Raw genomic sequence first — 20,392 nt, forward strand, 5'->3', positions numbered from 1 at the left:
AGCAGGTGTCGGGGAAGGTGATCGCGAAGGGGCCTAAAGTGGGAAGATTGTTTCCAATACAATTTATTTCTAATCATTTGTCTCTTTCTTGTAATACCGTTTTGAATTTTTATGAGGATTGACATAGAAAATTAGGTTATCCAAACTCTGATGTTTTGTCTCATTTATCTAAAATTGGTGTGTTGGGAAATAAAAATGTTATAACTAATACCTTTGTTTCATGTTCTATTTGCAAATTAGCTAAAAGTAAAACACTTCCTTTTCCGTCTGGTGCTCATCGTGCTTCCACTTGTTTTGAGATGATTCACAGTGATGTATGGGGAATGTCTCCTGTTGTTTCTCCGTTCTAAATCTGAAGTGTTTTCTATGTTTAAATTTTTTTTGACATATGTTGAAACTCAATTTCAAGCAAGTGTAAAAAAATTTCGCTCTGACTCTGGTGGTGAGTACATGTCTCATGAGTTTCAGGAATACCTTCAACAAAAAGGCATTTTGTCTCAACGATCTTGTCCCAATACTCCTTAACAAAATGGCATGGCAGAATATAAGAATCGTCATTTGCTTGATGTAACACACACCTTACTTCTCCAAGCTTTTGTACCATCCCGATTTTGGGCGGAGGCTCTTTCCACGACTGTCTTCTTGATCAATCGTCTTCCTTCTACGATTATTGATCTTGATTCTCCTTTCTTTCGTCTTTTTAAAATTCACCCTGATTATAGTGTTTTACATACTTTTGTGTGTGTGTGTGTGTGTGTGTTTTGTTCAGTTACCTCCATTTGAAAGGCATAAGCTTGGAGCATAGTCAGTTCAATGTGCATTTATGGGATATAATAACTCTCATAAGGGATTTATGTGTTATGATGTCACTAACCATCATTTTCGCATTTCTAGGAATGTGACATTTTTTGATAATCAGTTTATGTATCCCTGTGTTTCTTCTGTCATTAATGATATTGTTACTCTTTCTAAGTTTTCTATTATGCCTCAATATATAGAACGTTATAAACCAGGTCATGTATATGTCAGAAAACGTAGACAAGAGGTTCCCACACCCCTTCCCGACGCTGAACCGCCACCCGATCCTGTACCAGTTGAACCACGACGTTCTGGTCGAATATCTCGAGCACTAGATAGATATTCATCAGACAAGTATGATTCCCCACATACTTCTCTGACTGCCACACTATCTAGCATATCTATTCCTACTTGCTACTCACAGGCTGTTAAAGATGTGCAATGGATAAAAGCAATGAATGAAGAGCTTCAAGCTCTTCAAGAGAATTTCACATGTGATATTGTCTCATGTACTCCTGATGTCAAATCTATAGGTTGCAAATGGGTGTATTCTGTGAAACTGAATTTTGATGGGTCCCTCAACCTTTATAAGGCTCGTTTGGTTGCTTTAGAAAACAAGCAGGAATATGGAATTGATTATGATGAGACATTTGCACCGGTTGCCAAAATGACAACTATTCGCACGATCATCTCTATAGCTGCTTCTAGTGGATGATCTATTCATCAAATGGATGTGAAAAATGTTTTTCTTCATGGTGACCTGACAGAAGATATTTATATGACTCCACCTCAAGGCTTATTCTCTTCATCTAAAGGCGTGTGCAAGCTCAAACGCTCATTATATGGTTTAAAACAGACACCTAGAGCATGGTACAATAAATTTCACTCCACTTTACTTGGGTTCTCCTTTACTCAGAGTTAGTATGATTCCTCTTTATTTATTCATAGCATATTTGTGGGTATTGTTATGCTTCTTTTGTATGTTGATGATATGATTATTACTGGTTCTGGTCATGCTTCCATTCACCGACTTAAGAAACAGTTACATACCTCATTTCACATGAAAGATCTGGGTAATCTACACTATTTTCTTGGTCTTGAGGTTCATTCTACGTCCGAGGGAACATTCCTCCATCAACACAAGTATGCCACATATTTGATTTCTATGGCTGGTCTTGAAGCAACTAATCTAGTGGATACCCCTTTTGAGGTTAATGTTAAATATCACCGTGATGATGGTGATCTTTTGCTAGATCCTTTATTGTATCGATAACTTGTGGGCAACCTTAATTACTTAACTATTACTCGTCCTGACACATCTTTTGCTGTTCAACAAGTAAGTCAGTTCATGCATTCTCCTCGGCATCTTCATTTGGCAGCAGTTCGTCGTATAATTCTCTACTTGAAAGGAACCTCTCATCGTGGTCTATTTTTTTCCACTGGAATAGCTCCTATATTGAGTGCTTATAGTGATGCAGATTGGACCGGGTATCCGGACACTCATCGATCTGTCACTGGTTGGTGCATGTTTCTTGGTTCTTCGTTGATCTCATGGAAAAGTAAGAAGTAAGCAAGAGTCTCTAAATCCTCTACTGAATCTGAGTATCGCTCAATGTCTGCTGCCTGCTCGAAAATCATTTGGTTACGTGGTCTTTTGGCTTAACTTGGATTTCCTCAAACAAAGCCTACATCACTTTATGCCGACAATATAAGTGCCATCCAGATTGTTGCGAATCCCGTCTTTCATGAACGCACCAAACATATCGAAGTCGATTGTCATTCAATTCGTGGTGCCTATGATAACCGACTTATAGCACTTCCTCACGTCAGTACTCAACTTCAGATTGCAGATATTCTTACCAAAGTTGTTCCGCGACCATGCCATCAGTTTCTTGTTTGCAAATTGATACTTATTGATCAGCCGCATCAATTTGAGGGGGGAGGTTAATAGGAATTGATCTTAATCTTTATTGTAAATTATCTACTTTCCTATAATAGGTTAGATAAATTAGACAATAGAATATTTGTCATTATAAGTTATAATTACCGATAATTATTGATACAATTATATATAGTATGGAATACAATAGAGAAAGGCAGAAAAGCCAATTTATATGACAAGAAATACGCGGAAGATCAGAGTAGAGAGAAACACACAAAAGATTTGTTCACGTAGTTCGGTCAAATTGCATATGTCTAGACTATAGAGCAACTATAGTTCCGTCTTATTGATTCGTTATGAATTACACATATTAGAGTTTCAATTTTACAAGCATACATAAGATACTAATGATACAGACTACAATAATACCCCTAACTTTACCTATGAGTCAAACTCAACATTCTTCAACTTCTCTGCCTTTGTCCGAGAAGGTGTCCTTGGTGGAGCTTTACTGGACCTAGGTCCATCTCTGGATTGTGGTGTCTTGACCTCTGATGAAGACAAAAGGATTTGTAGCGAATATGACGAACATGTCATTCCGTTATATGAATGTACCTTCTCGATCATGGGTCTTCGATTGCCCTTAAGTGGATTTGACATCGAAGTCTTGAAACACATGATGGTTACCCCTCGCAGTTGCATCCTACGAGTTAGACGTATATTAAAGTTTTCTATTATCGATGCAAATATCAAAAGGGAAAACTCTCTTTGTCCCTTTTCTTAATAATTGTTCATGATCATATTAGATTCATTTGGACCTTCCCAACGAGACTATGAATGTGACACTAAACATGTAGTTCAAAACCTTTTATAACTATGCTCTCACCCAATGTTTCACTAAAATCAAATGGATTAGAAGTGGAGTTTAATTCCAAATGACTTATTTCTATGTCTCATTTGGAACTCTCCACCCTCTTGTGTTAGCACACCAAAATAAATTCCATTGTTGAAATAAAACAAAAGCACATATTAAATATAACCATGGCTTTAAGTTCCCACTATAAACTTTCAAAATGTTTATGGTCTTATGCATTACAACACATGTTGCATTCCTCATTAATCAAATTCGCACACCTATTTTACAATACAAAACTCTGTATGAAAAATTATACAAAACTCTGTAAGAAAGGCACTTGATCCAACTCCCATTCATTCTCTTATTTCCAAGCTTGGACTGGGAGATATTGGTGATCATTAGTTTGTTTAGTCTGAGAAAGTTAAGTTAGAGAGTTACAAAGATTGTTAGTCCTTTCATTTTCTCGGCTATACCAGTGTGCTACACCAGCACTAGACATATGCAGCCTTTGCGCAACTTGAAACTTAAGCTTGTAATTCAAGTTTTTTTTCATTAATGTATAAATGCAAACATTCAAGTTTGCCTTCCAATCTTTTTTATGTATGTAAGTAATAAGGGCCATGATCAGATTTCAGGCCTAATTTCCAGACAAAACTGATGTGTAAGTTGGTCAAAAGTACATGAAGATTAGTATGAGTAATGATGATCTAAACACACAAAATAAACAAACTGCAAAGACATGAAGGAGGAATAAAAGAAGCAGCAATTGTCACGTCCTCTAAGATTTATGCATAAGCAAGATCTTAAAACATCATGGATATATTACAAGTTGCAAATCACATACAAGCATTAATACGTTTAACTAAAGTTGCATAATTTTACTACTTCAATGCAATGCAAGTAACAATCAATTCAATTCTCTGTATATTAGTATTATCTTCTACAAGGAATTCATAGATGACTTGAAAATGCATCAGTGACTTTATATACAGATATTATTCTTGCTAAAAATAGAAAAGGAAACAATAATGGTTTTTGGAATATCATTTCCTGTGTCTGTATTCTATCTATAAACCAGAAGCCGCTTCTTCGATAACCTTTGCACAATATTCTTTAGCTGGATCAGAAATGGCCTCAATCATCTGATAAAGATTATTAATTCCAAGTTACTAACTTCAAATATAAATGCATGCAGTCATTTTAAAGAAAATAATAGAAATATGATTTCCTTACTTGAAGAGGAGTGGCCTCTATGGGAAATACTTTTCGATCCACCACTCGTCGAATTGGCAAAATTTTAAGTTTTGGCGAATGGTAACTTGTTTGTCCTTCTATTAACATTTTAGAGTCAGAATAACCCTTTCGAACAGCAGCAGCAGCAGCATGTGCCAAAATTCTTGCACCTGCTTTCTTAGCATTGTCTTTGTTGAAATACGCTGTAATAATCTAATAAACCAAAAGATAAAGATTGTTAAACAAATGAGCGCGGCCATTTCCATTGAAATTTATGATCTGCTTACTTTAGCAGGGCCGGCCGCTATGAGGGAGTTGACAGAAGCACTTGCATACATAATTCCCTTATTATCGATCCATGAAACGGAACACTTTGCCTTTGCACGACAGTGACGGCCATTATCACCAACGAGACTTCTTATGGATAACGAAAGTATCTCGAATTCTCCCTACACGCGCAACACAAATGAAAAGATACTAGTGAAACATTAAGAGCTTAACATATAAGATAAGATGCAGAATTTAACCTTCTGGTGCGCAAGACCACTCGGAGTAAAAAGGCCAACTTCTGATATAGTACCAATCACAGATATTATGCTAAACATTCGATGAGGAAATGCCTGAGAGATACTGCATATAATATCTATCATATCCTGCAAATCATATGTTTCATAAATGTAACGTAAAATTGCATCTGAAATGAAAACATTAGTTAACTAAAGTTAAACCTGGCCAGCATTCAAATCTATCAAACCGGGGGTGAGTTTTCCAGGAGGGCATGGGGGTCTTTTCTTGGTTGGAGTTGCTCCAGAAGTTGTTTCAGAAGATCCTTCCGTTTGTGAAGAAGTTGTTTCAGAAGATCCTGAAGAAATTGTTGGAGAAGGTCCTTGTTTTCTCTTCTTTGATCCGGAACCGGAACCAGGAGGGCTTCGGCGTCGTCTTTTTACCTTGGTTGGAGATTCTGCAGAAGACGTATCAGTTTCAGGTCCCTCTTTTCTCTTCTTTGGTGTTATGGTGGGAGAAGATTCCAATGGAAAATTTGAAGAATCATACATTGGTATATCACCAGCTACTTCTTTTATATTCTTGAAAGAAGTTTGAGTTTGAGTTTGAGAAGGTTCTTCTTTCCGAGGATCAGTAGTGGAAGTACTAATCATCTTGGCAGCTTCTGTTTTCTTCTGATCCTCCTCCATTTTTGTGTTGTGCCTCAAGAACAAGAAGAGTAAATGTTGATTTTCTGTAATTGATGTGAAGAAACTATGGAATGTGAACAAGAGAGAGAGATGGATTTGATTTACATGTACATAAAGAATGAATAGGTTCAAATAACTAAGAAGGAAATGTAACTAACTGTTAATAACTTTTCTAACTAATCAACTGTCATAACAGAACTAAGAAGGAAATATAACTAACTGTTTATAACTGCTTCTAACTGATTAACTACCATAACTAATTTGTTGGATCATTAGCATAAAGCATATTTCACATAAATTGATAATACAATATTTTATTTGAGTGCTATTAATTTTGATTACAGTTCAAGTAATGATTTACATATAGAATTTTGGGTAATAGAATGATGATACATTTGACCTATTCATTTGGAATGAACATATGGGCCAAGTACAAGATAATAACGCGTTGATAGTGAAGATGAAGATGAGAACAAGAAGATAATTTTTGCTATCATACTCTTCACCTATCATAAAACAAAATTAATTATGGATCATAATCCATAACTTTTACTGGATTTAGTTAAATATCACTTATTGGATCACTAAAACATAACTTATTTGCAGTAGTTTTTACTTGGCCTAATGATTTGAGTGCACTAAGCTTATCAACCTTGGGTCTGGCACCAATAAAGGTTCTAACACCACCATACTTGAAAATCTGACTTGCTTGTGCAAGTAGTTCTATATTCACAAGTCCTACTGTTGTGTCAGGTGTACATTTTTCGAACTATGAATTAACTTCTTTATTTGGCCAAATATCTTGTATGTCCTACTGTTGTGCCCATGTTTTCCGCACCTTTTGCACATGTGAGTCGTATACGACCTTCTCCATCTTGGTTGGTTTGCTTCATCTAACTCCCTTCTAATAAGTTTCTTTGGCCTCCATGGCCCATGCTTGTATATTGGAGGTAATATTTTAGGATCAGTGGTCTTGGGCCATTTATTTTTTCCATTTAAAGGTGTGACTCCTTCATAACATTTAACATATGTCTCCCTATGATAATGAGACCAGAATTTTTTTTTTAGTGATTAGCACATCACACTTAGAATAAAATGAAAAGGCACACTTGAACCATTTTTGTTTAGGAATCACCTCTAAACATTTATAGGCCTATGTACTGATCTCTTTTATTTTCCACATCTTAGCTTTATGTGCAACCATCATCAGGTCTCTCAACAGAGCACCCCTTCTAATATTTTATTTAAATTGGCATATAGATGCTTAAGACACGACCTATTATATACCACTATTTAAAAACTTGCACCAATCCCTACAAATTCAAACAATAACATAATGGTTGAAGTTATATAATTGCTCAAGTAATGTTTAGACATACATTTTGTTTATAAGAAATGAAATATCATTTATGGTCACCAATATCTTCAAGAAGCATAGTAATAAACAAGCTTTAGTAGTTTCAGTCATCAACCCCAAAAGCTATGAGTAAGTGTAGTGATATATTTGTATAGGCCCAGAAATGGGGCGGCATAAGACCTATCTTCACCAAGCACCCACCCCATAATACGCTGCCTAGGCATAACCCTCACACATTAGGTGGCTCTCAATTGGGGGAATATGAATGATTATGTGTACATAACCTATAACCGCATGTGCAAGAAGTCTTGGTCACATTTCCCTAAAAAGTAGGTAGTCAACAACTTCCGTAGTCGAGGTGGAGTAATTCCCATTTCTAAGGAGCCCCTAAATTCAGGCCCATAAGCTTTTATAAATACCTTAACTCTAGGGTTGAGGAGGATGAATTTGAACATATAGAAAGTACCCCCATATATAGAGCCTCTCGCCTCATGTGAGCTTGCTTTCTCCACACCAAAAATACTTTAAAATAGGGCATCTCACAACCATGATCTTTCCCTAAACCACCAAATTTCTTAAATTCCATGGCCACCCTACCAGCATATGTGTGCCACACATATGTACTTTTTTAGCAAACATAATAGTGCCCATCATGGGGACTCAGTAAAACTAACACATATCACACCTTTAATTATCACCACCACTTTAACACTCACAAAAACCTCCACTCTTATCCCTAACTGCTCCCAGTCATGGTTGTTAGAAGAGCGCAATCCCCCACACAGGAGGTAGCAATGATCCCAACCATAGTGGAGATGCGTGCCTCCATGGTTGAACTGCACCACTAGCATCAAAACCTGAAGGATAACGTCCTTAACATCCAACAACGTCAATATGAGACTACCCCTGTAGAGGAGATGGAAGTTCTGGACCCATAGCCATTTTTTGATGAAATATGGGAAATATTTGTTCCTTAAGATTTCAAACCTCTCCCCTAGATAATTTCGATGGATGTAGCGACCCTTACGAGCATGTCGTTCTTATCAATATGCGGATGACCATCATCAGAGTGCCTGACTCTCTAAAATGCAAGTTTTTGACAGATAATTTCAGAGATGCAGCCTTGTGATGGTACATAGGCCTTCCTCGAGTTTCCATCGCCAACTACGAGGAACTAGTTTCACATCTATCAGTATAAAAAGATGTCTACCACCAGCCTGTTTAACATTCGACAAGGCCCTTCGTAATCATTGAGAGAATATCTTGCCCGTTTCAACGAAGCGGCCAAAAACGTCATCCACCCAAACCAAGAAATGTTTATGGGAGAATTTCAGAATGACCTAAAAGTGGGGAACTTCAACGAGTCCCTGACCCAATGGCCATAATCTTTGTTAGCGGAGGTGGTCACAAGGGCGAAATTCTATATAAAGGGCGAGGAAAGTAGCGTCGAGAAGAAGGCTTGTTGCGTAAATGAGTGTGTTCCTTACGTCGATGGCTCATCGAAATCTCAAAAGAACAATTTGAAATTCTGGTATCAGATATGAGATGTCGAAGATAATGTCACGACACTAATATCTGAACAACAAGTGACATATAAACAGGATAAAAATAGAGAAACAATTGAAAAAGCGACACAAGCAATTGTTAACCCAGTTCGGTGCAAACACACCTACGTCTGAGGGCTACCAAGCCAGGAAGGAAATCCACTAAACAAAAATAGTTCAAAGACTCTCAGTAAACAACTTCAAGTTACAGTCTTTTCACCTAATCTCTACCCGAGTGACTTCTATCTAATAACTCTTAGATATGAGACCCTACTTACTCCCCCTCAATCACAACAGTGATACTAGAACAAATACTACAAAGAAAGAAGACACACTTCAAGGACACATACTTGATCTTGCTTAAAAGCTTCAATCAAGTAAACAAATACACTCGTACTTCAAATCTTATAGTGGAAAAATTATAACTCAAAACTCAGTCCAATTCACACATCAACAAGATGAATGAATGGCTCACAATTCACAAACGTACATTAGGCTAAAACCCTAATACTCACTCACTTCAACGTTTGTATTTTCTTCTTTTTTTCCACACAAGGTTTACATGGTCTTTAAATAGAAGCTTTCTAAATGGGTCTGGGCAACATGTAACCCCAATCCTATTTAACGCGTATTCCCCACGAACAAATCATTCCTCTTTGAGAAACAAAATATTTTGGATTTAAATAGAATTACTCCTTGAATAACGCATGCAATCTCCACATAAGCACACAAAGACTTGCATGAAAAGCGCAACAAAAAACACATAACATTCAGACTGAATGTTCTGTATGCACATGTCTTAACATCGGGTCTGACATCTTGAATAAATCCTGCACAACCATATTAAACAACCTACAGGAAGCTGATATCACATGTCAAGACACCACGTGTGACATCTAGTGATAACACTAAGTTGTACCAAAATTGATGCCAATACATAGAACTAACAAACTCCCCCTTTGGCGAATTTTGGCTAAAACATACAACAGATCACACGTTCACAAGAAATCAATCAAAGTATCAGTTCAGCAGCAAAAGTAAACATACACACATTACTAGAAACAATAACAACTAGTAAACACACAAGCGCTTGTACTTAGAACACACCATCTCTCCCTTCATCTAGTCCACAATAAGCAACAACCTGCTTCACACAGACAGAACACAGACACAGAGAATCCACCCCCTTTGCCAAAACAAATACACACCAGAAAGTTCTCCCCCTTTGTATCAGACAAACATCATCTATAGCTATAGCTACTTCTCCCCCTTTTTAGCCAAAAGAGACCAAAGAGACAAAATAAATATCTATTTAGTCATTAACTGAAATACCAAAAGTTAAAGGGTTACAAAACCAAGTACATAACCAGCTGTAAGCAAGCTGAGAAACAGATCAACAAAGTACTACCAAAAACACGAAAATCCACCAAAACAACAAAAAACCCATCAAATCAATAGGGACCAAAGTCAGAGGAGCTACTTAGTAGAGCTTGAGCTTGCAACTTCATCAGCACCAGAAACAGACTTGCCACTTGTCTCATCATTGTTTGCAGACCTCTCACTAAAGGTGTGGGCTTCAGCTTCTTTAGCATGTTCAATATTTTCACCTTCAGCCTGCTCCAAGCTTGCAATCAAGGCTTCCAACGATTGTTTTCTAGTTGTGACTACCCTTATCCCTTCACCCAGCTCTTTGCGAGTCTCCTTAAGCTCAACAATTGTTCCAACTTTTGAGGGTGGTCTTTTCATTGCAGATGTCATGACAATATCCTCGACATGACTGCCTTCAAACAGTTTATAGTGCACAGACAGAGCAGGTTTTCTTCTACTAGGCAGGTCATTAGAGCACAGAATACCAGAGTGTTGATTCAAGATAATTCCACAGATCATAGAGGGAAAGGCAATTGGCAGCTTAACTGTATTAGTAGATGCATGCTTGATGATTTGTTCAAACATAAATCTACCATAGTCAAATTTCACTTTTGTTCCAACAACAAAAATAAACCTTCCAAGGGTATCAGCAATGGTGGAGATATGGTTGGTAGGGACCCAGTTGGCAGCTCCTATTTTATGCAGGATTGCATACTTGACGGTCAACTTCCCAGCAGGAAGGTGCTTTTTAACAGGCCAACCTTTCACCTTCCTAGCTGTAATCTCTCTACAGACCTTATTGTTTGTAACTTCTAATTCACTTGCACCCTCATTATCTCTGCCTAGAAAATTATTAATAATAGTAGGAGAAAATGTTATGCACTTACCCCTCACATACACCTTGCAGAATTCCTTGCTATTCTTATCAGAAATGTCCTCAGGAATGTTAACAATAAATTCCTTAACTAAACCTTCATAGCATTGAGAGAATCCAACAACAGTCTTCAACAACCCAACAACTTTTATTAGGTTTGTGACCTCCTTGACATCAACAACATCTTTTCCCAACTCCATTTCCACAACTACCCTTCTCTGAATCACAAATTTCCACTTTGCAGCCCCATCCTCAAGATGGAAGGAGATGTTATCCAAATGAACAACATGGACTTTACCAGGAGACTTCCTAACAGTGGTTTTCTTCACAGGCGAGATGTCAGGGACATCTTCCTTAACATCCTCTTCAGACTCAGAATCATCTCTGACCTTCCTCTTCTTCACTTCAACCTTGCTCCAAGATTTGGAGGGACCAATACCAACAGTCTTCTTAGCTTTTCTAGCTGACATAAGTTCAGCCACAGATCTTCCTTTGTGAGTCTTCATGCGTTTAGCCACACTTGTCTTTAGGTGATGAAGTAAGCTTTCCTCTTGATCATCAGAGCTACCATCCTCTAGATCAATCACAACATTTGCATCATCATGCTTCTCAGAGTGGGAAGCATTGGCTGTTTTAGATGCCACATATTTTCCTTTTTCAGACACGGTTTGCCCTAGAGAGCACAACCCTTCAGCAGCCAAGTCCTTCTCAGAACTGAAGGAATCGTCATCCTTACCACTATGTTGTTCAACCTCAGGAGAGGGGTACATTTGAGAAAGGGGAGTAGAAACTCCCTTCACAGAGTGTCCTTCATTAAGGATTCTAGTGACTAGGTCTCTTATAACACGATCAATGTGATGTATATCTTCCTTAGAATTAGGGACAAGAGTTGAACCAGAAGGAATACTAGAGGAGTTACCTTGATTGGAGCATGTAGAAGTTGAGGCATCAATGGGTTGGTTCAAATCAATGGCCTCGTAGGGGATAACAGAGAGAGGAACAACATCCAGAATCTCATCATCGGGAATGCCCATGGGAGGAGCACTAACCTTTTGAGTAGACTTAGTATTTTTAGAAGCAGGTGTATCTTGATGTTGTGACATTTTGGAGTTTTTTCTGGAAAAAATACAGTTTCCCTAGCAGAGGTTTGTGAAGAAGGAGCAGGAATATGAAAGATTTAGAGTAGGTAGTGAGGTTATGGGGGTAGCGTGTGAAGATGGGATACATGGTATTTCCAAAACAAGGTGATGATTTACCATAATGAGGGCGCTTTATTTTAGCCACATAGACACTAATTTGATTACTTTTTCCACTCCATATTAATTGCTACAAGTCTTCATAAATGCAAATCCCTAATTTTCCTCTCAGGACTTCAAACTGATTTGCATCCAAGGTCTTTGTAAAAATATCAGCTAACTGCATCTCAGTAGCAACATGCTCTAAGACTACAATCTTATCCTCCACAAGTTCTCTAATAAAATGGTGACATATATCAATATGTTTGGTCCTGATGTGCTGAATAGGATTCTTTGAGATGTTTATGGCACTCAGGTTGTCACAGTACAATGTCATGACATCTCGTGAGACATTGTATTCAGTCAGCATTTGTTTCATCCACACCAGTTGAGAACAACTACTTTCAGCTGCTATGTATTCAACTTCAGCAGTAGACAGAGAAACACAATTTTGCTTCTTACTAAACCATGATATTAAATTGTTCCCCAAGAAGAAGCATCCTTCTGATGTGCTTTTCCTATCATCAGCACTTCCAGCCCAATCAACATTACAATATCTAGATAACACAGATTCAGATCCATGAGTGTATAGCATCCCATAGTCACAAGTGCCATTGACATATTTCAGGATCCTTTTCACTTGGTTTATATGGCTCACCTTTGGTTCATCTTGATATCTAGCACATACACCTACAACAAAAGCAATGTCAGGTTTGCTTGCTGTAAGATATAACAGACCCCCTATCATGCTTCTTTAGAGACTTTGATCCACACTGACACCATTTTCATCTTTAGACACTTTCAGATGAGTAGGAGCAAGTGTACTCTTGTGGCTTGCATTCTCCATGCCAAACTTCTTAACAATATTCTTGGCATATTTACTTTGAGATAGAAAGATAGAATCTTCCACCTGCTTGACTTGCAAGCCAAGAAAATATGTTAGTTCTCCAACAAGGCTCATTTCAAATTCAGACTGCATTTGCTCAACAAAATGTTTAACCATTTTACTTGACATCCCACCAAACACAATATCACCCACATAGATCTGAACAATCATGAGCTTTCCTCCTTCATCTTTGACAATAAAGTCTTATCAATGTCTCCCTTTCTGTATCCATTGTCAATGAGAAACACTGTGAGTCTCTCATACCAAGCTCTAGGAGCTTGTTTCAACCCATAAAGAGCTTTCCTCAACTTATACACATGCTTTGGAATATTTGGGTCTGTGAATCCCTTTGGTTGTTCAACATATACTTCCTCATTCAAGTAGCCATTTAAGAAGGCACTTTTCACATCCATTTGGAACAATTTAAACTTCAGAATGCATGCCACTCCTAGCAATAATCTAATGGACTCCAGGCGAGCTACATGAGAAAATGTTTCATCAAAGTCAACTCCTTCAACTTAAGTGTATCCTTGTGCTACCAATCTTGCTTTATTTCTAGTAACCACACCTTTTTCATCAGATTTATTCTTGTAAACCCACTTTGTTCCAATAACATTTATTCCTTCAGGTCTTGGAACTAATTCCCATACTTCATTTCTCTTGAATTGGCCAAACTCTTCCTGCATGGCATTGATCCAAAATTCATCAGTTAAGGCTTCTTTAACATTCTTAGGCTCAATCTTGGACACAAAACAGACATGCGAGATCACTTCCCTTGATCTAGTGGTGACCCCTTTATTTGGGTCTCCTATAATGATATCTTTAGGATGATCCTTCTGAATTCTGATAGAGGGTCCCTTATTTACTTTATCAGCTTCGGGTTCAGCTTGAGTGAACTCACTCTCACTACTTTTGTCTAGGAGTTTAGCTGGGGCATCATTCAAAAATGTTTCAACATCGTCTGTGACATCAGTCTCTTGATCATCAATAACAACATTGATAGATTCCATCATAACTTTTGTTCTGGAATTAAAAACTCTAAAGGCTCTGTTGTTTGTTGAGTAGCCCAGAAATATTCCTTCATCACTCTTGGGGTCCATTTTCCTTCTTTGTTCACGATCAACCAGGATATTGCATTTACTACCAAACACATGGAAGTATTTGACAGTAGGTCTTCTTCCCTTCCAGACTTCATATAAAGTGGTTGAGGTCCCTTTTCTCAAGGTTACTCTGTTGTGAACATAACAGGCCGTGTTCATAGCTTCAGCCCAGAAGTGGTGAGGCAACTTCTTAGCATGAATTATAGCTTTAGCAGATTCTTGGAGAGTTCTATTTTTCCTTTCCACCACACCATTTTGCTGAGGGGTAATGAGAGAAGAGAACTCATGACCAATCCCTTCAGATGAACAGAATTCAGAAAATTTACTGTTCTCAAATTCTTTCCCATGATCACTTTTGATTTTGATAACATGACTCTCTCTTTCTCTTTGAAGTCTTTGGCACAGGTCTTTGAACACATCAAACACATCAGATTTTTCCCTTATAAAATTCACCTAGGTATATTTGAAGAAGTCTTCCACCACAACATAAGCATACCTTTTCCCACCAAGACTTTCCACCTGCATAGGTCCCATCAAGTCCATGTGGAGAAGTTCCAGCACTTTGGATGTGGTGTCATGTTTGATCTTCTGATGTGACATCTATGTCTGCTTTCCAATCTGACATTCACCATATACTCTTCCTTCTTCAATCTTTAATTTTGGGATTCCTCTGACAACTTCAACATATATGATCCTCTTCATTCCTTTAAGATGCAGATGACCCAGTTTTTGATTCCATAGTTTCACTTCTTCTTCTTTAGCTAGAGAACATACTGATGAATAACTAGTTTCTTGAGGAATCCACATATAGCAGTTGTCCTTAGATCTGACTCCTCTCATGGTCACCTCATTTTTTGAGTTAGTAATCAAGCATTCAGTTTTTGTGAAGTTCACATTTAGACCTTGATCGCATAGTTGACTGATGCTGATCAGGTTTGCAGTCAATCCTTTAACAAGCAGCACATTATCAAGGTTAGGAATTCCAGGGCAGTTCAGCTTTCCAATCCCCTTGATTTCACCCTTTGCTCCATCACAAAAAGTTACATAGCTGGTGACATGAGATTGAAGGTCAACCAGTAGGTTTTTGCTTCCAATCATGTGTCTGAAGCATCCACTGTCAAAGTACCAATCTTCTTTGGCTGAGACTCTGAAGGAAGTGTGAGCTATCAAGTTAGTAGCACCAGCCCTAGGAACCCACTATTTTCTGTTAGCAGAGATGAGTTGTTTGGGTCTAGGTTGATGAGTAGGACTAGATAACCATACAACCTAAAGCAGAATGGTATTATGTGACCAAATTTCCCACAATAATGACATCTCCATCTTTTGTGTTTACCTTTATGTTATCTTTCCTTGTGATGTTGAGACACCTGATGTGACATCTTTGGTTTGCTACCAGTGGGACTACAATCAGGAGAGGATTCATTGAACCAAGGCTAGTCATGTCTCCTGCCATCTTTCCAGCCTGGAGGATTTTGTCTAAGGTGTCAGATCCACTGTTTAGCATTCTGACATACTTCGTCATCTCATCCAGATTGGAATTCAGGAACACGATTTTGATCTTCAACTTAGAAATGGTTCCTAAGTGTTATGTCTTCTCAGCCTCTAGCTGGCTTATCAGTTTCTTCTGATTCACCACTTATTGACACACTTCCTCACTTCTAAAACACAACTTTCTGTAAGAAGTGGCTAATTCATCAAAGGTTAATTCATCATCACTGAAGTCTTCATCAGGATCCCATCTCCCAGTCAAGGCAATCACAAGATTGGCAGATTCTCCTTCTGTTTCACTTTCAGAATTATCATTAGACCAAGTAGCAGCAAGACTCTTCTTCTATTTCTTGAGATAGGTCCCACATTCAGCTCTAATGTGACCATACCCTTCACATTCATGGCACTGAATTCCTTTGCCCTGTTTGGATTTTTCCTCAGATTTTGTTCTTCTTCCAGCATCATTGGGCCTACTGATGTCAAATGAGTTGTTCTTGACATTATACTTTGACCTCACATCCATCCTTTTCAGGATTTTGTTGAATTGTCTTCCAAGTAACGCTAAATCATTTGACATATCTTCATCAGTATCCTGACTACTTTCTTCCTTTTTATCTTCAGTGTTTGACACAAAGGCTATGCTTTTGACTTTCTTTTCATATCCATCACTCATTCCCAACTCGAATGTTTGGAGGGATCCAATTAGCTCATCCACTCTCATCTTGCAGATATCTTGAGATTCTCCTATGGCTGTCACTTTCATGGAAAATCTCTTGGGAAGTGATCTGAGAATTTTCCTCACAAGCTTTTCATCTGACATCTTCTTACCCAGGGCTCCCGAGGCATTAGCCATTTCAAGGATATTCATATGGAAGTCATGAATACTTTCATCTTCTTTCATCCTCAAATTCTCAAACTTAGTAGTAAGTAGCTGCAATCTAGACATCTTCACTCTAGAGGTACCTTCATGAGTGGTTTTGAGAATATTCCAAGCATCTTTAGCCACCTCACAATTATTCACCAGTCTGAAGATGTTCTTATTAACCCCATTGAATATAGCATTCAATGCTTTAGAGTTTTCAAGAGCTAGTTCATCCTCCTCCTTGGTCCATTCTTCCTTAGGCTTCTTATCAGTTGTAACTTCTCCATCCTTCGTAGTGAAGGGATGTTCCCAGCCTGTTAGAACAACCTTCCAAGCCTTATTATCCAACGATTTCAGGAAGGCTACCATCCAAGGTTTCCAGTAGTCATAGTTAGATCCATCAAGAATTGGTTGTCTGTGTACAGATCCTCCGTCTCTATCCATAGTACCAGAAAGTAACGTCCCAAGATCTCACCCAGAACCAGAGCAGGATGCCTGCTCTGATACCAATTGAAATTCTGGTATCAGATATGAGATGTCGAAGATAATGTCACGACACTAATATCTGAGCAACAAGTGACATATAAACAGGATAAAAACAGAGAAATAGTTGAAAAAGCGACACAAGCAATTGTTAACCCAGTTTGGTGCAAACACACCCACGTCTGGGGGCTACCAAGCTAGGAAGGAAATCCACTAAAAAGAATTAGTTCAAAGACTCTCAATAAATAACTTCAAGTTACAGTCTTTTCACCTAATCTCTACCCGTGTGACTTCTATCTAAGAACTCTTAGATATGAGACCCTACTCACTCCCCCTCAATCACAACAGTGATACTAGAACAAATACTACAATGAAAGAAGACACACTTCAAGGACACATACTTGATCTTGCTTAAAAGCTTCAATCAAGTAAACAAATACACTCGTACTTCAAAGCTTAGAGTGGACAAATTACAACTCAAAACTCAGTCCAATTCACACATCAACAAGATGAATGAATGGCTCACAATTCACAAACGTACATTAGGCTAAAACCCTAATACTCACTCACTTCAACGTTTGTATTTTCTTCTTTTTTTTCACACAGGGTTTACATGGTCTTTAAATAGAAGCTTTCTGAATGGGCCTGGGCAACATGTAACCCTAATCCTATTTAATGTGTATTCCCTAGGAACAAATCATTCCTCTTTGAGAAACAAAATATTTTGGATTTAAATAGAATTACTCCTTGAATAACGCATGCAATCTCCACATAAGCACACAAAGACTTGCATGAAAAGCGCAACAACAAAACACATAACATTCAGACTGAATGTTCTGTATGCACATGTCTTAACATCGGGTCTGACATCTTGAATAAATCCTGCACAACCATATTAAACAACCTGCATGAAGCTAATATGACATGTCCAGACACCACGCATGACATCTAGTGATAACACTAAGTTTTACCAAAATTGATGTCAATACATAGAACCAACACAATTACACCACACCCATCAGGGACAAAATGATTTTTAAGCAAGGTAGAAAGGTTGTGGAGGTTTTTACGCTTTGAACACTCGTTGTGAACAGATCTGACACGAAGTTTTCCATTTACATGGTATCCCTACGCCTCCCGCTCTAAAAGTGGATGTTATGGGACCTAAGCCTAGCAGGTGATGTAAGTTTCATTAGTTTAAAGAACACCACACAGAAGATTGCTACTAACTCAAGAAGGAGATCAAGCGTCTAATTAAGGAGGGACACTTTAAGAAGTATGTTAAAGGTGACTCCTCTCAAGTTTCAGGAGGTCAAACTCCCAAGAGAATGACGGTTAATGAAGCCCTAAATCCAAAAAGGGAAAGGAACCATCCAAAGAGTAGGGCGACAAGGTCGTACGCCATAAGTTCAATACTATTGTAGGAGGATTTGTTGGGGGTGGAGAGACTAGCTCCGCCTGAAGAATATATGCACACAAAATATTAAATATAGAGGATCTGCCCATGGATTCGAAGGAAGGAGAGACCAAGACGCCAGAGGTTGAGAACACCTTCTCATTGAAAGATGCAACATGTATCCATCCCCACAATGATGACCCCATGGTCATCACCTTGAGGTGCGATGACTGAGAAATCAGAAGAGTCCTGGTAGACCAAGGAAGCTCTGTAGATATCCTTTATTGGGATTCATTTGAGAGACTCCTCTTTGACCAAGATGACCTAAAAGCTTTCAAAGGGTCACTAGTTGGATTCTCTAAGGAGCTCGTACAAGTGAAAGGCTACATAGTACTGATGAATACATTTTGAGTAGGAACAAACAAATAAAATCAAGGTCAGGTATGTGGTTATAGATGCCCCATCTTCTAATAACATGGTCATATGGAAACCAACTTTCAATCATTTGGGAGCCGTTTTTTCTACTTAATATTTGTGCAAGAAATATGTAACACCCTATTTCCAGACTCACAAAATAATATAACAATTCAAAATATATTTTCATCCAAGGGTGTCAGACATTCTCAAATAAAACACTTGTTATTAAATTAAACAGCTTGCAGCAGAAAAAATGAAACATTGAAAAACACATTCACATAGTCTCATCAAATGAAATTACTCAAATAACATTAGTTTTTGAAATGAACACGGTAATTCTCCAAAAAAATAAATAATTTCCCATCCCCAGTGTTACAATACCAGAGTGACCCAAATGGTACTAGACAAAACGGAAAAACAAAGAAGAAGACAATGACCGCCATTTTTCAACAGAACAACACTACATGCTACCTGTATCTACAACATGGACATAAAATTCAGGCACAAACAGAAAACGGGGGGGGGGGGGGGGGGGGGGGGGGGGGGGGGGGGGGGGGGGGGGGGGGGGGGGGGGGGGGGGGGGGGGAGTGATAATAATTCATACAAATGTTAGCGGTGAAAGTAAACAGACAATTATAAAAATACATAGATTATTCTCACACAACAACAATAACATTACAATTTATAATGCAAATGCGAAAGACACAAACTTCTCCTCTAATTTGCATGTGATACCAGGTTTTTAGGCATTAGAGGTGTATTATTGATTTATCCATATCTTCAATTCCTCTCTGAATCGTGTCCCTCTCTAGACATGAGATCGTCTTGGTTCCTCTGTAAATCTGACCTCATTGGACCGAAGTCCTACCTAACTCCAATATGTGTGTGTGTAGTGCATGTGTGCGTGTGTGTGTGACAGAAAACAATAATAGAACTCAAACAATCACCAAAATCATTCTCAAAATTTCAAAACAGAATTATCTCTTGAATCATAAGTTTGCCAATTATCAGATCACACTGTAATTCCTCTGAAATATTCAACTCAAAAATATTAATATAATTAATTTTAATCATTATATTATAACTCAAAAATTATCAACAACTAAGTAAAATTGTATTTACTCATCAGCTAAAAATTCCTAATCTACAAATGTAAAATTACATATATAGAGCCTTTGGGTTCGACATATATTTCCACATCACACTTGTTTTCTTCACATGCATAACCATAATTTCTTAATGAGTTTATGAATTCTTCTAAACCATGACTCTCATGTTTCCACCAAATTTTCACAACATCTTATAACTTTAAATCAATCCTCTTAATTAGGTTACGAGCTTCGAAACACGACAAGAAGTTTGAATCCTGACCATTATATGCATAAACATTATCACTATCATACCAATACCTTAACTTATG

At 37.9% G+C, this 20,392-nt stretch overlaps 2 protein-coding genes across 2 annotated transcripts; both read right to left on the bottom strand.

Moving 5' to 3' along the window:
- Positions 1-4,552: 4,552 nt before the first annotated feature.
- On the bottom strand, positions 4,553-6,101 carry LOC127083257 (uncharacterized). The gene is made up of 5 exons (XM_051023551.1): positions 5,498-6,101; positions 5,297-5,422; positions 5,057-5,218; positions 4,770-4,982; positions 4,553-4,678 (listed from the first exon to the last, which is right to left on the bottom strand). The coding sequence occupies exons 1-5, from the start codon at positions 5,960-5,962 to the stop codon at positions 4,604-4,606; spliced, it is 1,041 nt and encodes a 346-aa protein (XP_050879508.1). The 5' UTR covers positions 5,963-6,101; the 3' UTR covers positions 4,553-4,603.
- A 4,671-nt stretch (positions 6,102-10,772) lies between these two features.
- Positions 10,773-11,875, bottom strand: LOC127082153 (uncharacterized). Its single transcript, XM_051022376.1, has 4 exons — positions 11,516-11,875; positions 11,119-11,428; positions 10,866-11,073; positions 10,773-10,776 (listed from the first exon to the last, which is right to left on the bottom strand). The coding sequence occupies exons 1-4, from the start codon at positions 11,873-11,875 to the stop codon at positions 10,773-10,775; spliced, it is 882 nt and encodes a 293-aa protein (XP_050878333.1).
- Between the last annotated feature and the right edge of the window lie 8,517 nt (positions 11,876-20,392).

This window comes from Lathyrus oleraceus, chromosome 5 (assembly GCF_024323335.1).
Source record: "Lathyrus oleraceus cultivar Zhongwan6 chromosome 5, CAAS_Psat_ZW6_1.0, whole genome shotgun sequence".
Taxonomy (NCBI): Eukaryota; Viridiplantae; Streptophyta; class Magnoliopsida; order Fabales; family Fabaceae; genus Lathyrus; species Lathyrus oleraceus.

What these genes read in the sequence shown, in the direction of transcription:
- LOC127083257 (XM_051023551.1), bottom strand. Translation starts at nt 5,962, where the DNA reads ATGGAGGAGGATCAGAAGAAAACAGAAGCTGCCAAGATGATTAGTACT. An exon ending in GTGGTCTTGCGCACCAGAAG is followed by an intron (nt 5,219 to 5,296) that starts GTTAAATTCTGC and finishes TTGCGCGTGTAG; the next exon opens with GGAGAATTCGAGATACTTTC. An exon ending in TAGCGGCCGGCCCTGCTAAA is followed by an intron (nt 4,983 to 5,056) that starts GTAAGCAGATCA and finishes TTGGTTTATTAG; the next exon opens with ATTATTACAGCGTATTTCAA.
- LOC127082153 (XM_051022376.1), bottom strand. Translation starts at nt 11,875, where the DNA reads ATGTACCCCTCTCCTGAGGTTGAACAACATAGTGGTAAGGATGACGAT. An exon ending in CCTCCAAATCTTGGAGCAAG is followed by an intron (nt 11,429 to 11,515) that starts GTTGAAGTGAAG and finishes TCGCCTGTGAAG; the next exon opens with AAAACCACTGTTAGGAAGTC. An exon ending in CTGCAAGGTGTATGTGAGGG is followed by an intron (nt 11,074 to 11,118) that starts GTAAGTGCATAA and finishes ATAATTTTCTAG; the next exon opens with GCAGAGATAATGAGGGTGCA.